Genomic DNA, 20,293 nt, shown 5'->3' with positions numbered 1-20,293 from the left:
CTCATATAAAAGTATGTACAACGTTCACTAGAACCAGTAATGGTGGATACATGCTAAAGAGCCTACAACTTGAATTAGCAATGTACTGTTCTCTTATGTTTCATATAATGCATGAAAAAGAAAAGCAAAGAACTATTCAAAGCACAAAACATCAGCAAATAAGTGGCTCATACTCCAACCACACAGTACAATATAACCTCGATCTTACGTTTCGGAAAGAAAAAAAAAAGTTTTTTTCCAAGAAAACGTACGTCACAACGCCACTAAAAAAATTTGGCAGACTCAAGTATAGTTGACATCTACATAACGTGAAGCATTGCGCAAATTGTTGTAGCATGACATGACACGGGCTGGAACATGCAGCAGCCTGATGCACGCATTGTCGTTTTTGTGGCTTCAGCAAGCTTACGTTTGTGCTCCTCGAATTCAGCCTGGGTCAGAAGCTTCTTCTGGCAGGGCACTTCATAAGGAAGTTATGACGTGCTCACTCAGTATGAATTGTTCAAGCACGAGACAATGACATGTGTCGTGCTGCAGGGCCTGAGAGGCCCAAGAAGCATGCTGTCATTTTTCTATTGCGTAGTATTTTAAGACTGGGATGGGAAACCAAAACTAAATCGAGCTGGTAGACAACACGAGAATACAATGCCGCCAAAGCAAAATATGATCCTCCCCTCGTTGGACCTGTAGCAGAAAATGGTGACGTGTTTGGGTTATTGCAAATTGAGAGCATATAATACACTTCCAATAGCATTATGGCATGCGTGCTGTGACACAGGTGAAGATGCTTATCACAATAAGCTTTGTGGCGATAGCTGTGAATGCAGCCTACAATGACCTGAAAGAATATTTGCTGGTACTGGAATAGGCAACTGTGCACGTTGGTGTTCTCATGCGACACGGGAAGGTGAGTACAGCAGGAAAGCTGCTGTGGCATGTGGCTACTCTTCTCGATTATGTTGGCCTCACACCTTTCCTTGTTTAGACAGGATCTAGCAGCCAAAAAGCATATAATAAAATTGCAGTTTTGGTACTAACTGAACATTAGTGCTGCAAGAGTGTTTTTCTGGGAATGTATTAACGCGTAAAAAAAGGCACAACTGTATTGGATCATTTTTTTTAGTTCTTAATAGCAAACGTTGATGCCAGGAAATCGTATGAAATGGAATCGTATCAACAACATTCTTCTGTATTCATAGTTATCTTTTAGAACTTGGTCTGTTGTTACTAGTGGTTTGTCCAGAGACTGCTTGGTTAATTTTTGTTGTTGTTGTTGCATCACAAGTCATTTAAGTGGCTTTTTTGTCTGCTGCCCTTTTTGCCAGAGTAAAAGGAATTATGTTACTCTCTAACAAAGTCATGGCTACATGTACTGTGGTTTCTGCTTCGTAACAAGTATAGTTTACTTCTGCTGATCATAGTTTCAACCTCAATTAAACAAGGAATACACAATGTACTACTAACACCGTAACTAATGGCACTGAGGATATGGGTGGGAGCAGGCAAAGGAATTTTCTGATGCTAGTAATTATCAGTGACAAGGTTTGCAAGCTATCCTCATAAAAATTTGATTTACGATTCGTGGAAAACGTGGCTATCATTTCATTATTACTTAAATCAATGCCATATTGGCCAATGCTTGTGAGCTTGCAAATCATGATGGGCTCTTGTGTAAGAGGATTATTGCAAGTTTGGACCCAGAAATTACAAACTTCTCACTTCAAGTTGCCACTTTGCAATTGCTATTTCCATCTGCTAAATGGAACAAAGAATGTTTATTGTTAATCAGTAGGGGTGTGCAAATATTAAAATTTTCAGATACGAATCGAATACGAACACGAAGGTAGCTTCGGATATAGAATTGAATATCGAATAATCATATGCACATGCATTTATTAGCAATTTGCGTTATTTTGTTATGTTGGATCATTGTGATTGCAATGTCAATGTTCAAAGCTAGACTAGCCAGGCGTTACACTAAAACAGTGTGTATTTGACTCATGTTAAATTGGCAAATTTGGTAATTCCCATTAGCTGTCCTGGCCAGCATGTCCCTTATTATACTGCATCAAATGCCTGTAAACTCGGATGCGCTTGACCCTGTGCCAGAGTTGCCACTCACCGCACTTACTGTCAAACAATAAAATCAGAATTGGGGGTGGCGCTACAAAAAATAAAAGTGAACACTCAGCGTCCTTAACCCTTTCCCTACCGTAGACGAGCTGAGCTGAAACAAACGCTAGCGCACTGCTGCAGTCAAACTACCCTGATAAAATTTCATTAGTTTTTTTTGTTTTTGGCTTCAACAGATGGCGCAGAAAAAACAAGAAAGAAAAAACGCCGAACTCAATGCTTGTATTCTTGTCTAGAAACGTTTCGATGCTGCCAACTGGAATTAAAAATGGCCCTTCCCTCTGTGCATGCGCGTGCCGGCAACGGCTCCACTCCAGAAAAAAGAGAAAAAACTTTTGTTTGCAGAAGTTTTGTCGGACTCGGACAGTGACCAAGAAGTTTGGTTTCCTCCGAGAGTAGCAGCGACAATACTGTGCAAGACATCTTCTCTGAGTCGTTCGTTTCGGTTGACAGCGCCTCAACATGTCTGCAGTGGACACCGATACATACAAAGAACCTTCTATCGGTTATCGGTACCTCCAATGTTTGCTTCCGCAGCCACGCCTGGCATAAAGGTACCTGTGACAGAAGACAAGAACTGTGCGGAGTATTTTGAATTGTTTCTAACGAATGAAATAACAGATTTCATCCGTTGCGAAGCCAACTATTATGCTGAACAGTTTCTTGCTCGGCACAACTTGAGCCGGTGTTTTGAAAGAAGTTGACTGTAGAAGAGCTCAACGTGTTTCTGGTAATAATTATTTTTCAGGGAATAATTCAAAAACAGGAAATTTCTACGATTGGTCAAAGAGAGCAATCCTCCGGATGCCAACTTTATCTGAACTAATGAGCTGAAGCCGGTTCCACATAATGAAGTTCCTTCATTTTGCTGACAATGAAGCTGGCCTTGAAGAAAATCATCCTCCGCCAAGGCTGTGGAGGATCTGGCCTTTGTGAGATGGTAAGGGAGCACTGCCGCACTGTTTACACGCCAGAATGCGATGCAATGTCTCTGTTGACGAGAGCCTCCTTTTGTACAAGAGGCACCTCGCGTGGAGGCATACATGCCTCTGAAAAGAGCGCGGTTTGAGTTGTTTTTTTTGGGGGGCGTGCCTCATAATCAGAAAGTGGTTTTGGCATGTAAAACCCCATAATTTTAAAGAAAATTCTGGGACATAGTTAGCCCTAGTATTAAGTGCAGTAATATTTCATTGCAGGATAAAAACAATTCACCCATTCCTGACAGTCAATGTCTAACAGCATTTAACTCATTTTTCACATCCGTCTTTACAAGATAGTTCTAACATACCCTTTGTACCCGATTTTTATTTCCAGCACAAGGCTCCCATCAAATCACTTTAAAAGGTGTAGTCGATCTTATAGATACCCTTAAAATGTCTTCATCCTCTGGCATATATGGTATAAATTCTAAAATACTAAAAAACACAATACTAGTATCAAGCAAAATTCTGCTACACCTATTCAACCAATCCTTTACAAGTGGTATGCTTCCTACAGACTGGAAGATAGCGAAAGTAGTGCCCGTCTTTAAGAAAGGTAACAAGAGTTCTGGTGAAAATTACCGTCCTATATCACTAACGTGCATTTGCTGCAAAATGTTAGAGCACATTATCGCATCCCAAATTTATTCTCATCTTGAATCCAACAACTTTGTTTACCCGATACAGCATGGTTTCTGAAAAGGATTTTCTTGCGAAACCCAACTACTAGAATTCACGCCAGACTTACACTTTGATATGAACAGTAATGAACAAATTAACTGCATCTTTTTGGACTTCTCGAGAGCATTAGATCATGTAGCGCATAGTCGCCTGATATCAAAGCTCTCTGCGATTAAACTTGACTCACTAACCCTATCATGGATTCGTAACTTTCTTACTAGTCACGAACAGTTCACTGTCGTTGCTAACTTCTCCTCTGCCGTCTGAAGTCACCTCCGGTGTACCTCAAGGCAGTGTACTCGGACCTTTTCTTTCTTTAATTTATATTAAAGACTTACCGAACAATATATCCGCTTCTGTACGATTATTTGCTGACGACTGCATTCTATACCGTTCGATTAACTGTTCCGCTGACCATACGGCCCTCCAAAATCATCTTGCACATATTACTGATTGGTGTGCAACATGGCTCATGTCTCTAAACGTGTCGAAGTGCAAAGTAGTTTCCTTCTCTCTAAAAACCGTTAACTCTCACTTTTCTTATCATTTGGATTCTAACATAGTTGACCATACCACAGAATATAAGTATTTAGGAGTGCTCCTTACTCACGATCTTTCATGGACTAGTCACATCACCTCCATTTCAGCTAACGCCTCCAGATCATTAGGATTTCTGTGCCGCAACTTAAGAACTGCGTCTTCACCATTAAGAAAACTAGCTTACATAACTATTGTATGGCCACAGATTGAGTACGCCTCATGTACATGGTCTCCTCATCAAAAATGCCTCATCGAACTACTGGAGAGCATCTAGAATAGAGCGAGCAGTTTCATTAAAAAAAATTATAGTAACCAGTCAAGTGTAACCCAAATAAAAGTCGATCTCTCATTGCAACCACTAACTACTCGCCGTGATATTGCCCTTGTATTATTATTTCATAGATTCATTCACACAGTTGGCCTAACCTTATCAAACCTGAAGAAAGCATCCTCGACGTCACAAAGACTGAACAATCAGTTCAGCTACACCTGAATTCATGGCAGCACACACGATTTTAATTTTTCAGCTTTGCCCCGTGCGGTCCGTTTATGGAACGCTCTACCAGATAACATCGCTTGCCAATCTAAACACAGTGCATTTCGCAATCTTCTAATCTACGAATAGGCCGTTTCAACTGTCAACACGTCTTGCCTTCTTTAATTTCTTTCTTGCATTTTTTTCCATGTTAAAGAAATTCATTGACCCTAATTTTTTACAATACTTACTAATGTATACATGCAAAAACGTTTATAATGTTATTATGCTATTACGTTACTGTGTTTATTATTTATTGTTATTGCTCTACATATTGTATTTGCTAATGTCGTAGTAATTTTCCATGTTGCGTGCATATTCCTTTCATTATAATGATGTAATAATAATAATAATAATAATAATAATAATAATAATAATAATAATAATAATAATAATAATAATAATAATTTAAGGTACATGCAAATAAATAATAAGCAATAGAGAACTCGCCACTCTTAGCTCCAACCACTCAAAATAGTACACAGTAGTGGGAAACTGAATGACAGATTTCCGTGCGCTTGCCATTTTCCTTTTCCCTGAGAGACTGCAAAAGAGAATTTATAGCGCAGGCTTGGCGCAAACTATGAGATTTCTGTGAAAATGTAGCAGGTTCCACCTCTCAGCACTGTTTGCTGCATTCAACGCAGCAATCGCATCAGTGCCATGTTTAAAAGTGCACATATAAATTTTTTTTTTCACTTTGTTATCACATAAAAATTATTTTGTTTTTTTGCAATAAAAACCCGCAAAAAAAAAAGTCTACCCCTCAATGGGTTACTATGCTGATTATCCAGATGCATCAAGTCAGTGCAAGCAGTACTTACTGGCATGTAAGTACACACCGTGTAGTCCAATATTATTGCAATTTTCCTCTATTGAAGTGATTGTCCTTAAGGTTAAAGATATCTAGTCGCATCATTATCACTGAAAGCCTCGCGCTCATGCCACAATAGTGCCACTTTCTTTGTTGCTTGATATTCTTAGTTGTGTAATGATTCTCTCACCTTCATTTAAATCCTACTTGGAAAGACTCGTTCACAGCACATTAGCTAACACTGCTAATAGAGGTGTTACAACAAGAACATGTAAAATGAGATGTGCTAACTTCAGAAACCGACAGCTGCAAGAGAGAATTTGTCAAACTGAGGTTCACCTGAATGCACAACACCAATCAGAACTCACGGTTTGCTCTTCAGAAGAAAGCTTCATCAGTCCATCCGGAACATTGGCACCTAGCCTGTTCAGAAACTCCACAAGCTGTAGAGAGAGACTGCGGTTGTTGCTCGAAAGTATCATGTGAGCCACTGGTTCATCAGTAGTAGAGACAGGATCCTGAAATAAACAAAAACGATTCAAACAACTCGTTGCTGCTTCACTTTAATTGTAATATCATTAAAGCAGAAAAAACTACATGTAAGACAATCACTTAAAAAGAAAGAAGACAACCCACTGAGTTTTGAATACAAGTGAAACCCAAAGTACGTTTGTGTTTGAAGTTTATAAATAGGTTAGGATATTTGAATCAAAATACGCATTAGGTTTCAAAGCAAAAAGTGCAAGAAAATATTGTTATTCGGCTAGATGCAAAGGTTACTCTGCTAAGTCTAGCTTCCTTTGTTTTGATATGTATGTAGTGTGTTCAGTTAAGGGCTGTGACAGGGAGGTCTCAACTATTTCTTTATTTTAATGAAATTTTTGTAGACACAGCAAATTCCTTCCATATATTAACACCAAGCTTATTTTTTTAATACAAGATTTTGTTTCAGCACGAAAAAAAAATCTTAACTGAGACAAGGTGGAAGATGCCTTGCAGTTGCACTATGTTCCGACTGAGTGAGAGTTCAAAACAAAAATCCATGCATTTATACCTTTTATATCATACTTACACAACTTTGTTAATGGAAATAAAGTAAATTTAATTGATTGTATAAGTTCACAAAACAAATGAAAAATGGCAAACTCAGTTTTTGAAACAGCAGGCTAAAAATTTCATTTTCTGGCCATTTTTGAATAATCTCCAGCCATTATTTATGTTTTTACAAAAAAATGTTCTATTATTTAGCTTGAAATTCACAAGAAAGCAATCAACAGGGATGCATACGGCACCCTGAAGCCTCTCTTTCATATCGTAAGATCATACAAGTGTCAGGTTTAACGATGGCTTTACCCTTTTTTATGAACTGAGGAGAAATCTGTGGAGCCACAGAAGGAATAGAGGTGCTTGTTTATAGGAAATGCAAAGATGTGACCACCATACAGACTCGTGTAAGGGCCAGACTTACTCAATTTTTACGAGGTGCGGTCTTTACACGGGACTGAACCTCTCGGTGAAAATTGTGCACACCTCGAATCATTGGATGTACCATTGCATCAGAGCTCAATGCGCAGCTCTTGCTATCTAGTAGCGGCACACAAAAGTACGCAGCATGCAAAAATTTGCCTATGTGGAAGCGGGACACCATGGCATCTAACATGATTGCTTATCCGTTGGAAATCTTTCCCCCAAATTGTGGGCTGCCAAGTCGGGGATGTGACCCTTACCAGTGGCGTAGCAACAGGGGGGGCCGGGGGGCCGTGGGCCCCGGGTGCACGGGGCCAGAAGGGGGGGGGGGGGGGGTGTCATACCCGTCTGAAGACACCCAAAAATTGTCGATATCCTCGCCTTCCTCGACTACACCCGGGGGGGGGGGGGGGGGTGACAGAAGAGCGAAGGGCACCGGGTGCCAGACGACCTAGCTACGCCACTGCCCTTACACAAGTCTATAAGGTAAATGCAAAGGTGTGACTAGCTCTAACTACAGTGACTCAGTGGATATGGCATTCTCCTGCTGAACACGATGTCCAAGGTTCAACTCCCCGTCATGTTGGCCGCATTCCACTAGTGATTGGTGTGCATTCATTATGAACTAAAGCACAACAAATAGACAACAGACAAGAACGAAGCGCTAAGTGTGTTCACTTCATTCTTGTACATTGTATTTCTGTTGGACTATAGTGAATAAATTCATGAGGCTGCACAGCAGATGAACGATACCCCCGCCCAAGGTCCCGATTTCACATCCAAATCTATGTGCGCGCACGTGCACGCCCACGCAGACACACATACACATAAATGTTGCAAGGGTGCATAGCATGAAGCAGTATCACCAGGATGACACTAAAGATGGATGATGGCTAACTTCCAACTAAGGTTCACTGCAAAAATGTGGCAATTTTTAGTTTACCAGAAAAAAAAAAGAGCTTTGAAGGCTGGATAAAATTGGTGCTTGATGCAACCAAACAAATGAAAATGCTACAGAAGGAAAATACATAGAAATTCCAAGTGTAGGAAAAAAATCATTACAATTGCCAATCATGCATGACAGCACCTTTCAAGAAACAAAACACTAACTTGCGGGTTTCCGCAGAACGCTTATGTCAAACCCTTGCTTTTGCTTCGAGTTATTGAGAAATTCGACTTCATCCTGCTATCTGCTAGACACCTGGTTAGCTCTGATGGTAGAGCGGCTGCCCCAGAATGGCGGTAGTCCAAGGTTCGAGTCCCGGACCAGGACAAATTTTTCTTCAACTGTGAGGCTTTTCTTTCGAGGACCCCGTATGGGTTTCCTTTGTAGCTACCGTAAAAACCGGAATATAGGTCGAACTATTTTCAAAAATCCATCGCGAAAAGTCGACCCTCGACTTATATACCGGACATTGGCAGAAAAACTACGGAAGTCTTGCAACAACGGGCAGATGAAGTAAACCACGACCGGCTTTATTACTTCAATAATAACGCCGGTCGTGAAGTAAACAGCCGCCTTCGCCATCGCCATCATCAGTAGCGCCATAGCGCGGCGTTGGTTCTTTATGGCGTGGCGACATTGTGGCACCGGCATTTTGCGTTTCCACTGTCACAAAGTTATGTTTAAAGGCTGCATTTTCATTTTGTTTCAAAATGAGCGGAAGCCGACGTCAATTCACCGTCGCCTTCAAGAAAAAGGCGATTGAGTACGCGGAAGCCCACGGCAACCTGGCGGCACAGCGCGAACTTGGAATATCCGAAAATAGCATTCGGTAGTGGCGGAGGCAAAAGCAATGTATTACAACTTGCAGCAACCAAAAGAAAACGTCATTTCGTGGCCGGATCGCAGCGGACTGCAGAACTGGAAGGCAAGGTTGCGGAGTCGGTCCGAGAGCTGCGTGTAAGATCGCTGCCTGTTGTCGAATGCATTCGTTTGAAAGCGGTAGAGATCGCACGCGCCTATGGACTGGACAGCGAGAAGCACTCGTCCTCCGACTCTGTTCAAACGTGTTGCTCTGATTCGGAGTAGCGCTTGCGGACTTCGTGCCCTTCTGTGTACTGTACACCCGACGAATTTTTAACAGCGCGACCGTCGACCCGCGTGTTTGTCAGCACCTTTTATCATCAAGGCACGGAGCGGCGAAATAGCGAAAGTAAGGGCATGTGAACACATGCGCAGATCTCGTTTGTTTCGCTGCTCAGCGCCGTTAATACGGTGTTGACAAGCACGCGGGTCGATGGTCGTGCGATACTGCTAAAAACTTGGCCAGGTGCACATGCGAGAGGCATTTAAATAAATACTGTCACCATTGTGCAACCCGCTGAGTCGCATTTGTTTATAGGTAAGGGTGTCATGTCTTTCGGTACTTTTGCCACTGAAAAAGATTTTTTTCATTTTTAGAATTCGTTAGTTGGGAGATCGACCTATATTCCGGTCCGACCTATAGTCCAGTTTTTACGGTATTGCTACGATTAGGTGGATGTCTTATTTTTCCTTAAATACTTCTCTCCACCTTGCGGGTTTCCACAGAACGTTAATGTGAAATGTATATGAACCTTTGCTTCAAGTTACTGAGAAATTCGACTTCGTCCTGCTATCTGCTAGTCGCCTGGTTAGCTCTGATGGTAGAGCAGCTGCCCCGGAAAGGCGGTGGGGTCCAAGGTTCAAGTCCCGGACGAGGACGAATTTTTCTTCAACTGTGAGGCCTTTCTTTCGAGGAACCCGTATGGGTCCTTTCTAACTGCTACGATTAGGTGGATGTCTCATTTTCCCTTAAACACGATAGGGCGCAGAGAAATATTCAGGAAAAACTCCAGAATGTTTGCATCCTGGTACTTATGAAAGTGAACCGTTTCATCTCATGGCTGTTAATGAGAGGGAGAAAGAAAACTTAATTGTGTTCACGGAAATAAATCGCATTGATAAGCTAGAGATATAGTCACTGCTTGGCACTTTCGAAATGAATAATTATAGCTTGCTATTGACATAGAAGTAGCCTTTCGACAGCAAGAAAAGAAATCAGTTTTTCCAGCTTTGAGCATAGAATTGCAGGCAATGCAAGCGGGCATAAAATTCTGCAAATATAATCAGTTTAGGAATACCAGAGAGGAATAAACATTGAGGCTTTCATTTTTACTTTCTAGCAATCTAGTTTGAAATGACTCCCATAAGCATGTCGTAAATATGTTTATTGAACACAGGTTAAACGCATGACAAACTTAAGAAATCTGGATGATTGCTTTAATTTACAGTGAAGGAAATATATTATTTAATAACATTAATAACATAATAATAATATTTATTTCCACAGAACAGGCTAACCATGAGCAACTTGCGAGGCTGAGTAGAAAGGTGAAAAACCTTACAGCAAGTGTGCCTGCCGTGGGCCTTTTTAAACTCTAATTTAAATCTTTCTATTGAATTAAGGACCACAAAAATACATGTCAAAATGAAGCTTGGAACAAAAAAGATGCACCAAGACAGCTTAGAGGTAGGTACGGAGAAGTAAAAATGCATATTACCACAAAAATGCCAAAATTAAACCCAGATGCACTTGCTGACAGTGCACGCCTAAAATCGGGATTGGAAGTGTGGCTTTATTCAATGAAAAACATGGGCCGTTCCATAAGATAGTTGTCTAAAAATGTGGGCTGATACTGAAGGTACTTTACTCTAAACAACAAACCACATGGTACAATTATGCACCCAAGACCTTGTGTTGCGTTGACGTGAACCACTGTTGAGTGGCTTTTTTTATACATATGACCAATGACAGGAGAAAATCCTGGGGAAATTTGAGCCAAATCAGAGCTGCCAGTTTTTTTTTTTTTTATTTCCACATGAAGACTCTGTAGTACATAAGTAACAGCGCACATTCAGCATGTAGCAAAGTGTCGACAGAAATAATTCCCAGAGATACTCACTGTTGAGAGAAATATTAATAAATTGCGCGCTTTACCTACGGCACCCAGCAGCGTCCTCACAAATGCATCATGCAGTTAATGCTCATGCACATGAATAAGCCAGTAAGCATTTTCGTGACAAAGACTGCTGCATTAAAGAATGTGGACCTCAGTTGACATAACTAATGAACTTGCCTTGTCATTGAATGAACGCATACGGTCAGCAAGGCAGGAGAAGCGAAAGCCAAAGTTGTACTTGGACAATTCAGGTACGTCATAGTGGATTAGAACACCAGCATCACGAATGTTGGCCAAGGGCAGCACATTGTCTTGAGCCACAAGGACAGGCATCTTGGTCTTTGGACGCTCAGTTGCCCATTCATTTGCCACCTCTGCACATTGAAAATTGCCAAGAAATTTACAGCTATCGGTACCTTCTGCATTCACAAGTGCAACTTAAAGCACTTAAGGTATAACTTTTCACACTGCCCCAAGGGAACTTTTGTACTACAGACTAATTAATCGACAACTTATTGCTCACAGTAGTGCATTTGCTTACCTGCCAGAATTCTGCTCATGAATTTGTTGCCAGCACAAGTTTGAAATGCAAATTGTGTATTCTAAATACATAACATTAGTAGGGTTAAGCTAGTGAACTCACTTATCTTGAATCCCATGCACCGAAATCTTGAACCACTATTTCTTGAACCGCTAGAAACACTCAAATCATTCCAAAATATACATCACCACTGTAGAATCTCACCCCAAACTTCCGCCATGGTAAGCTCATCATGAAGCAGCAGGCAATAGACACTACATGACAAGAGCAACCGATGTACATCAATGACCGACTGTCTGTCGGCAGTGCACACCACCACTTTTCGATTGTGGTTGCCTTCCACAATTCCTGTTGAAGATAGAGAATAAGGACATTTTGAAAAGCAAATGTTTTATGTACCCCATAAAGAACTATTTCACTCAAAGGACAGCACTTACTGAGCAAGATTTCATGTCGACTGTGGGGGTCACCAAAGCAGGCAACAGTTGGAACCTGTGCATAGATGGCAGCCTCGTAGAATGAAGTGATCATAACCAAGGGGGTTTTACTCAAGTATGTCATACGTATAAACCAGTTCAGGCCAGTAGACCACATTGTTGAGCAAACCACAATTTGGCCATGGAGCATGCCTGGTCGACGCTGCTCCGTGCACCGCCGAAACTCATTCATCACTGAAGTAACCTGCACAAATAAAGGAGGGAACCCACTGTAATACAGGTAGGCTTGCGTGAATATAAATTTTTTAGTTCGAAGCGAAGTCGAAGCAAACTAGTTCAAAGAGTGGGATTAGCATAATACCTTGGCACAAAAGCCAGATGTTGACAAATAAAAAAAAGTTGGTTCTTTACTTGCCAAAAAGAAAACAAGTTCATTTCTGGAGTAAGATGATTTTCAAAGGGCCATTATTCGAATGTTTTGATGTAAAAATCCAAGTTCAACAATTTTATAGAACTCCTGCAACACACGAAACTTGATTACAGGACTTTGCTCACTATTGTGGTGCTTGAGTCTGCCGCAGTGTTTCGAGTTAATCTGTCGTGCATCATTGTGATGCTGTGAAGTGCTTGACTGCGTGACAGCACCAGTTTATGCTGTGTTGTGCAAATCCAGCTTGATAATTTAAGTTTACATGTGAGCTTAACCCTTACTGTTCCATAAGCGCACAGACGATCTTGCTAGGCAGGCTTGCTGCTTTTTGGCACTCAGTTTAGCCTAGGCAGATGATTATGGACGCAATCATGAAAGTGGCAAACTTCTCGTGACAATATGCCATCTACCGCCGTGCCTGTCTTGGCTGTTAGGCCTAACAGCAACTGTTTTGCCAGGTGTTGGCCACAAAAGTTAGTGTAGTCCCACATCGATGCAAATCTATTAATAGCAGCCGCACCACTCTCAGGAAGCCACGTGGCTGCTTCAAATAATAAGTTTGAACAACCAAGCAGGTGCAGAAATCAGTAGGTGGCTCTAAACAAATTAGCCTTTGCTTTGTCTTGGTTATGACTTAGGCAATGAGACTCACTCACTAAAACTGAAGTTCTCAATTATACGTTTGAACATTTACCATATTTTTGTGTGTCTAATACATAAATCATTTTTTTAATTAAACAGTAAAATCGGGGGTGGGTTATCTGTGAATATTTAAGAGTGTAGCTACACGGCAGTACGAATTTCACCTCGAGCTGTGGCTTCACAGCACTGCAGCCAAAACTGCCATAAAACTAAAGAGGTGGGGAAAAGAACTGCTGGTCAAAGATACGACGTGGACAATTCATGCATTTGTGAATGGAGACTGTTCTAACAAAGATTTAGTCATTGCATACAGTTATTTATGTGGGTTTTATTTAGTTTTTTTTTTTTCATTTTCTTTCCGAGGTCTTGCAATTTAGGGTGAGGATTATACACAGAAAAATATGTATATTCATTCATTTCGAATACTGTGACGACTTTGAATAAATCGCAGAATACTTCAGTGAATTATTAAAATATTAAAAAAATTATATTATGGGGTTTTACATGCCAAAACCACAATCTAATTATGAGGCACGCCGTAGGGGGGAAAACTCCGGATGAAATTGGACTACCTGGGTTTCTTTAATATGCACCTAAGTCTAAGTACAGGAGCATTTTGTGTATTTCGCCCCATCGAAATGAAGTTGCTGTGGCCGATATTTGATCCCACAACATTATGCTTAGCAGCCCAACATCATAGCCACTAAGCAACCATCGCAGGTATTAAAATATTGAATATTTCCACAAACCCCAACACAAGAAGTGCTTTTTTCCCACTAGACTTCATAGAGTGCTGTCCGTATTTCAGACATCTCAAAATTGACCCACATTATTCCAGAAAGCATTTGCTTGCTCTAAAACAATGTTGTTCTGCCTCCAAATGAAATAAAAGGAAAATCTAAATTTGATTATCCCTTTAATTTAAATGAAGACAACAAAACTGTTCTTATAGCGTGATGTAATTAGTTTATTTCAAATTGAGCGAAGTTGTTTAGACATTGCCTTTTACTTCTTATGAATTTTTTTTATTGACAGCTGCCAGCTTCGCTAAGTTTTTAGCAAGGCTGAAGGTTTACACCAGTCATCATCAGTCAGAAACACCTGGCCAGGCTCAATGTCATGAATGTTTTTCTGAGTCAGGCAGCCTTGATGAGCCCCTGGTAATGTTCAAGCATTGCTTTAGCTACCAGGCGCTTTTCAATGGTCTGCATTTCCTCGTAAAGATGAAGCCTCTACACAGTAACTGGCTGATTCACAACAGGCACCAACCGATTATTCGGACACTAAGAATTCAGACAAGCTTGATTGTTCTGACTAGTTATACTCCATTCCATACATCCATACATAGCAGTCAACGCTGTGGAAGCTACGCAAGAAGTTCGGTCAAGAAAAGTTATCACTCTACATGTTCCGTCCATGCTTCGCTGCACGCCAACAGCGTTCGCTCACGCAAGCACGCACAGGAGGCTGCTTGCGATGGGCTGAAAAACAACATAATCTAAAACAAGGCATTAGCAGTTTGTTTCGAGGATTAATACTGAGCGTATATATATACAAAAAAAAAACGTTGTGCACAACTGCAGTCAAAAAGCACTGGATTCTACACAAGTGCGAATGAAGCTACTGCAAGAAGTCTCTCTAGCCTCCACAGCGTTGACTACTATATATGAAACGGAGTATAGAGTACCTTCACTGGCTCATAAATTTAAGGTATAAGTACGACTGAAACTTCAGATGCCTTAAGGCAAGCTGTTCAATAATTCGGTCTCTGCCTGCACGACTGCATGCTAATTTCACTACCGAGTTCAGTGGAAATAGCGATATTTTGGCTTTGAGACGTTGCTGGCATCACCGTGACATGGTCAACGGCCATAGTGCTAACACCTCCCAGAAACTGAAACTAGCGGACCCCAGCAAGCAATTCAAGAGTGCGCAGTGTGTGTTCTGCACATCCAGCATTTGTTTACGCAGTAAAATCTCGTTAAACCGTACCTGCTTAAACAGTAGTTTCGTTTTAAAAATAGTAAAGTCAAATCCCTGACTCAGTGGCCATTGAACATAAATGCGTTTTCTATCCACATAAACCATACCAGCTTTTTGCATACGTATCGATCAACACGTAGTGTTTGCACTTTTCCTTGTGCAATCACGGTGGTGCGTCATCCTTATCGGGTGGCCCGTCAGAACAACAAGCCTTAGAAATCAGAGCAATGGCCTCCAAGCGCCCTGTGTGTTTGCGCGTGAAGCCACATCAACATCATTTCGTTGTCGTGCCAATGCTCGTGCAAGCAAGGGCTGGCGTCAGCGCAGTGTAAGGAGCAGAGCGCGCAACATTCAGGTCTAGCGTCATGGTGAAGCTCAGATAAAAACACTGGAAGCTCAGCATAGAAAATTGGACATTGTTTTTGCTATCGAACGTGGCACAAAGAAGTCAGCGCTGGCATGCGACAGGGAACTGTTGTTGACTATGGTGCGTAGCATTGGGAATGTGAAATAGTTGCTCGGCAGCACTGCTGCAACCGCGAAAAGATGTCGGCTACGAGATTCGACATTTTGCCATCATTGCCTCTGTTGCCAAAGTGTTGCCTAACAACAATGATGAAGACAACACGGAAAGCGACAGCATGGGTGATTCAGATCCGACAGTGGCAGAAGCTGCGCGTTAAGTCGGCTGCATGAATGCAATCGTTGCAACGAAAACAGCACCCCACAATGAAAAAGGCGCCCCACGACTTCTGCAGCGCTACCGCGCCCATGCACGGCGAATATGCAATGCCAACGAGAAATCTGCCCTGCAAGTGTTTGCCAAAAAGAGGGGACTGGCTGAAAAGCTGGCTTGCAGCTTCAGTAAGCTTGAGGCCGCTGTCGTCGCCGCTCGGACGCCGCGTTATCAAACGAAAATAACGAGACTTTTGTAGCACGAAGTGAACAAATACTGCATGTTTTTGCCCATTCATTGCACTCTCTCTGGAGTTCCATTTTTGACAGGAAAGTGGGTGATGTTATACAATTTCGATAAAGCAGTACTGCCATTTATTAAGTATTTTTTCTGAGTTCTGGCCAACTACGGTTTAACGAGGTTTCACTGTATAGGCCAAACTGGCCAGTGCTTCAATGACATGGCTAGATATCACAATAATAATTTTAGTAAAGGATACGGTAGTCACTTGGCTGAACACTGCAAAAAGTGCGCATGCACGCCCATGTTTGGTGACAACTTTCCTGAGGAATAAAAGCACAAAAACCGAACGCGAAATAGTTGAAGCATAATTTATAAGGAAAGTAGGTGACAACTGTGCCAACAAGAAAAACAAGTCACATTTATTTCAAGGTATCAAGGCACACGAACTGATTGACCATACAATCTTTTGTATAATATGGTTCACTTATACAACCTTTTCTATGATGATGAGTGCATGATTTAACTGTTGTGCAGAGCATAAAGGATGATAATTTGAATAAACACAAGTTGGAAGTACCACCAGTCTTGTCATATGTGTTCCTTTCTGCGATAGTATGATACGTTTTTCGGCAGCTGATCCTACGTAAACAAGAAAACGTGCGAGGAGCCCGCAATCGGGAACAGTATATAGCTGCCCACCGCAGCAGATTCACCGCAATACTCGCCCGCCTGTCTTAACGTGAAAATACCGGCATGCACTCAATTTCTCACTCTGGTACCAGGAAATCTTCTTCGGGGCCATTGCACATGGCATTCAGAGCTATCATGGCCAATGCTATTGCGATAAGCATCTTTGTCTATCTGTTTCACAAAGCGTGGTGCTGTCAGAAGCATAGCGCACGCTTTTAATAGGTGATAAACAAAACACACCGCAGTTCCCTGCTGCAGGATGCGATCGTATGCATTTTCCGGCCGCTAGATCCCATGAGAACAAGAAAACGCGTGCGCGATCGAGAGCAGTATATAGCCGCCCATCTCCTGTGAAAACGACGGTGCGCAGAGTTTTTTTATTCCGGTACCACCAAATCTTCACTCGGCCGTTGCACGCCGCATTCACAGCTACCACCACCAAAGCTATTGCGGTAAACATCTTCACTTCTCAGCGTAACAGGGCATAGCGCATAGTGCCATCAGAAGCGTACTGCACGCTTTTATAAGGCGATAATCCAAACATGCTCCTGTTCCCTGTTGCAGGCGGCACAATGCTTCCGCAGAATCTGGCATCGGCCACCAGCTCGATTTGTCTTCGGTTTCCTGTCGCCCTCTTGAAAGCACCACACAAGTAGAGGCGAGAACTTGGGGTGGCGCCCACTCGCGAGTGACATCAGTGCCAGGACGCTGCTCGCTCCAGCGTGCTTGGCTGTCGCGCGTACTCGTTCACTTCATGGATGCTTGGGGTATGGGCGGCTCAAGCCGTACTTATTTGAGGATATGTCGGCTTCTTTGTACTGCCATGCCTGAACCACAGTTTCTTCTTTAAAAGCCTGTGAGTTGAGAAAATTTGTGGCTTGGATATCGCAAGCTATGTAGTGTTGAAGGGGTCTACTGGTTTTGCAATGCATATATACGTCGCATCGGTTTATAAAATTTGCGTAAAAAAAATGTCTGCAAATTCGACACGTGAAGTTGTGTATGATGCTTTGCTAAACACTTCACATTCTCTTAGTGCTTAGCTATGAGAGACATTACATTTTACATAGAAAAAGAATCTCGGCATTTGTGTCAACATGTCATACGTATTACAAAGACACTGCCCAGCGAAGCTGTCATCATAATTCTTATTACTCTGGTGAGTTGTTCTAATCAAATATGCCCACTTTATTAATGCTTAAAAGAAATAGTTAGGTGCACATTTCGTATGAAAAAGTTTACGGCTACTTTCACCAATCTCTGAAACAGGCCCATGTAAAAAGAATTGCTTATGGCTGCTAAGATGACAGTGCGCCATGTAGAGTAATTACATAGTTAATTCACAAATACCATAGTAGCAATCAACTGAAAGAAATGTTTTGTGGTTAAGATCGAGAACCAATCAATTCCAAGCGATGAAATATTTCATGGTGTCCTTCAGTTGCCTTTATCGACAATATGGCACAACCCTCACGCAACGGTTCCAACCCACTGTCATTATGGCGAGGCATGCATTGTTCGCGAAACTCATCAGTTCACTACAACTTTGAATTGGAACCATGAAGCAGTTTTTTACAGCACCAATCGCAATGCCCAAAGTATACTCGATGTATTACAGCAAAACTTTGGGTGCCTGGAAAAGGAAAATTCAAGCACCTACTGCCTCACCATGTCTCGATCCAGTGTTGTTTAATTATACAAATGGAGAAGTATTCGCTTCATCAGTACATTAAAGAGAACCTTGCCCTTCATAAGGAAGATACCACAAGCCTTACATATTTCACTTAATTTTTGATCTTGCAGAGGGGAATTATGATATTCCCAATATGTTGCCAACTACTAATGAATTATGCTTCGGCTCCTTTCTGGCTGCAGCCAGAAACGGTCCAAAAGACAGATTTCACCAAAAAAATTTGGGCCGAGCAGCCTGTGTAAGTTTGCCAGACAAATACGTCATGTATATTCCCCAAGCAACAAACACCAGTAAATTATTTAAGTGAGTTAAACGAGTAGCATGGAAATGGGAATATATATTGGTACATTCTTCTTCGTATTCTGCAAACAGCTGTAAGCCTCGATCAGCTTTTCTTCAAGTTACCACCGCTTAAAATAAACATTTGAAGAACCGCCTAATTTTGAGAAGCAGTTAAAGAAGCAAGTGTTGCTGGTAGAATCTAAACTTCAGTGTTAGTTAAGTCCTCGTGTTACTACCAAGCGTTTCTGTGAAGAAATGCAAAAATTCGATATTATACCATGAACTACTCGTCGTGAGCAAACCTGTTTTAGTGGATTAAAATCAAGTCAACTCTTGGAGAAATCATACATAGCCAGCATTTGTGACATACTCGGGGTGTCTACCAAGTTGACATTTCCAAATTCCCAATTTTCCAGGTTTTCCCTGAGTGGTTTCATAAAATTCCCCGAGTGACAGAGAACTCTGTCTTATGTCAAGAAGGGCTGACACCACGTCACCCAATGCTGTAACTCTCTAGAAAATATCTTAAACAAAGAAAAACTACTTCATCCAATTTCAATAGTAAGGAGTAGTGTAAAGAAAAGTGAAGGGAGGGGTTAGCGAAATGCACAGCAAATAAAATACCTTCGAAAAAAACGGTAAAACCCATTGAAAATCGACTAAACATTCTAAAATACGAATAAAAGGAGATGCATGCAGAAGAAAATATCTTCAATATGAGCTACTTGTCAATTGAGAGCAAGCTCAGTCTCATGAGGCCAGAATTTTCTCACAAGTAATATTCTCTCTCACAACAGCTTTTACGTAAACCTCAACTGCTCTCACGTACTCACAGCCTGCGCACAACGCTTCAGTGTTGTGTTTCACTACCTTAAAAAGGTTGTTTTCTTTGCAAGAGGGACACCTGCATCTCGGCATCAGCCAACGCTTTATTTTTTTTGTGAGCTCAAGCTCCTTCAAAGAAGCAGTGGCACGCTTCCTTCCCTGGTCATTCTTCAATGTGTAGGTCCTTTCTGATCTCGTCTTCCTTCTGCTGCACGTTCGACCCACAGACCATTTGAAGCATCCCCTTGGTCAGTTGTATAGATAACGTCCGATTTCCCGGACTCCCTAGGGGCCGCGAAAACGTCCGAAAAAAAGGGCAGTTCGAAAAAATGAATGCATGTATTTTACAGCCCTTAAAGGGCCCCTCACCAGTCCCCGTAACGAATTTTGGTTATATGCTGGAGGTTGTTAACGTGTCCTTCAGAAGAAGCGTTCTGCCGGGAAAAAAAAGAAAAAGAAAGAAAAATCAAATCGCTTCATTATAAGCTGAGACAAATATTTTAGTGCCGCCAAACCATCATTTCAGGAGGTGAGCTCCACAGAAAGCAAGACACTCTCTCCACTCGCCCCCCTCTAACCTCCGCATGCAAAATTCGTTCCCTGCGTTCTCCCACACCAGACCTCAAGGGTCGCATGATGCATACAACACGGTCCCTGCCTTCCTTTTTTTTTCTCCTTGCTTTCTTTTTTTTTTCTTTTTTGTTTGATGCTGCGCAGCTGACGGTGTCGAGCGCGAGCTGTTGTGCTTGTCTTGTTTCGCGCAGCCCATGAGTTTGA

At 41.8% G+C, this 20,293-nt stretch overlaps 1 protein-coding gene across 3 annotated transcripts in view; it reads right to left on the bottom strand.

Annotated features, from left to right (window-relative positions):
* Positions 1 to 20,293, bottom strand: part of LOC139054086 (putative ATP-dependent RNA helicase TDRD12) — a 254,611-nt gene that overhangs the window by 99,067 nt on the left and 135,251 nt on the right. For all 3 annotated transcript variants that reach the window (XM_070530611.1, XM_070530613.1, XM_070530612.1), the window contains exons 17-20: positions 12,053 to 12,296; positions 11,820 to 11,963; positions 11,252 to 11,448; positions 6,052 to 6,201 (exon numbers count right to left, since the gene is read on the bottom strand). In XM_070530611.1, the coding sequence (XP_070386712.1) occupies positions 6,052 to 6,201; positions 11,252 to 11,448; positions 11,820 to 11,963; positions 12,053 to 12,296 (735 nt within the window). The remainder of the gene's footprint in view (positions 1 to 6,051; positions 6,202 to 11,251; positions 11,449 to 11,819; positions 11,964 to 12,052; positions 12,297 to 20,293) is intronic.

The sequence above is a fragment of the Dermacentor albipictus genome, chromosome 1 (assembly GCF_038994185.2).
Source record: "Dermacentor albipictus isolate Rhodes 1998 colony chromosome 1, USDA_Dalb.pri_finalv2, whole genome shotgun sequence".
NCBI lineage: Eukaryota > Metazoa > Arthropoda > Arachnida > Ixodida > Ixodidae > Dermacentor > Dermacentor albipictus.
Note: the sequence above shows the minus strand (reverse complement) of the source record. Positions and strands in the feature narration are given on the sequence as shown.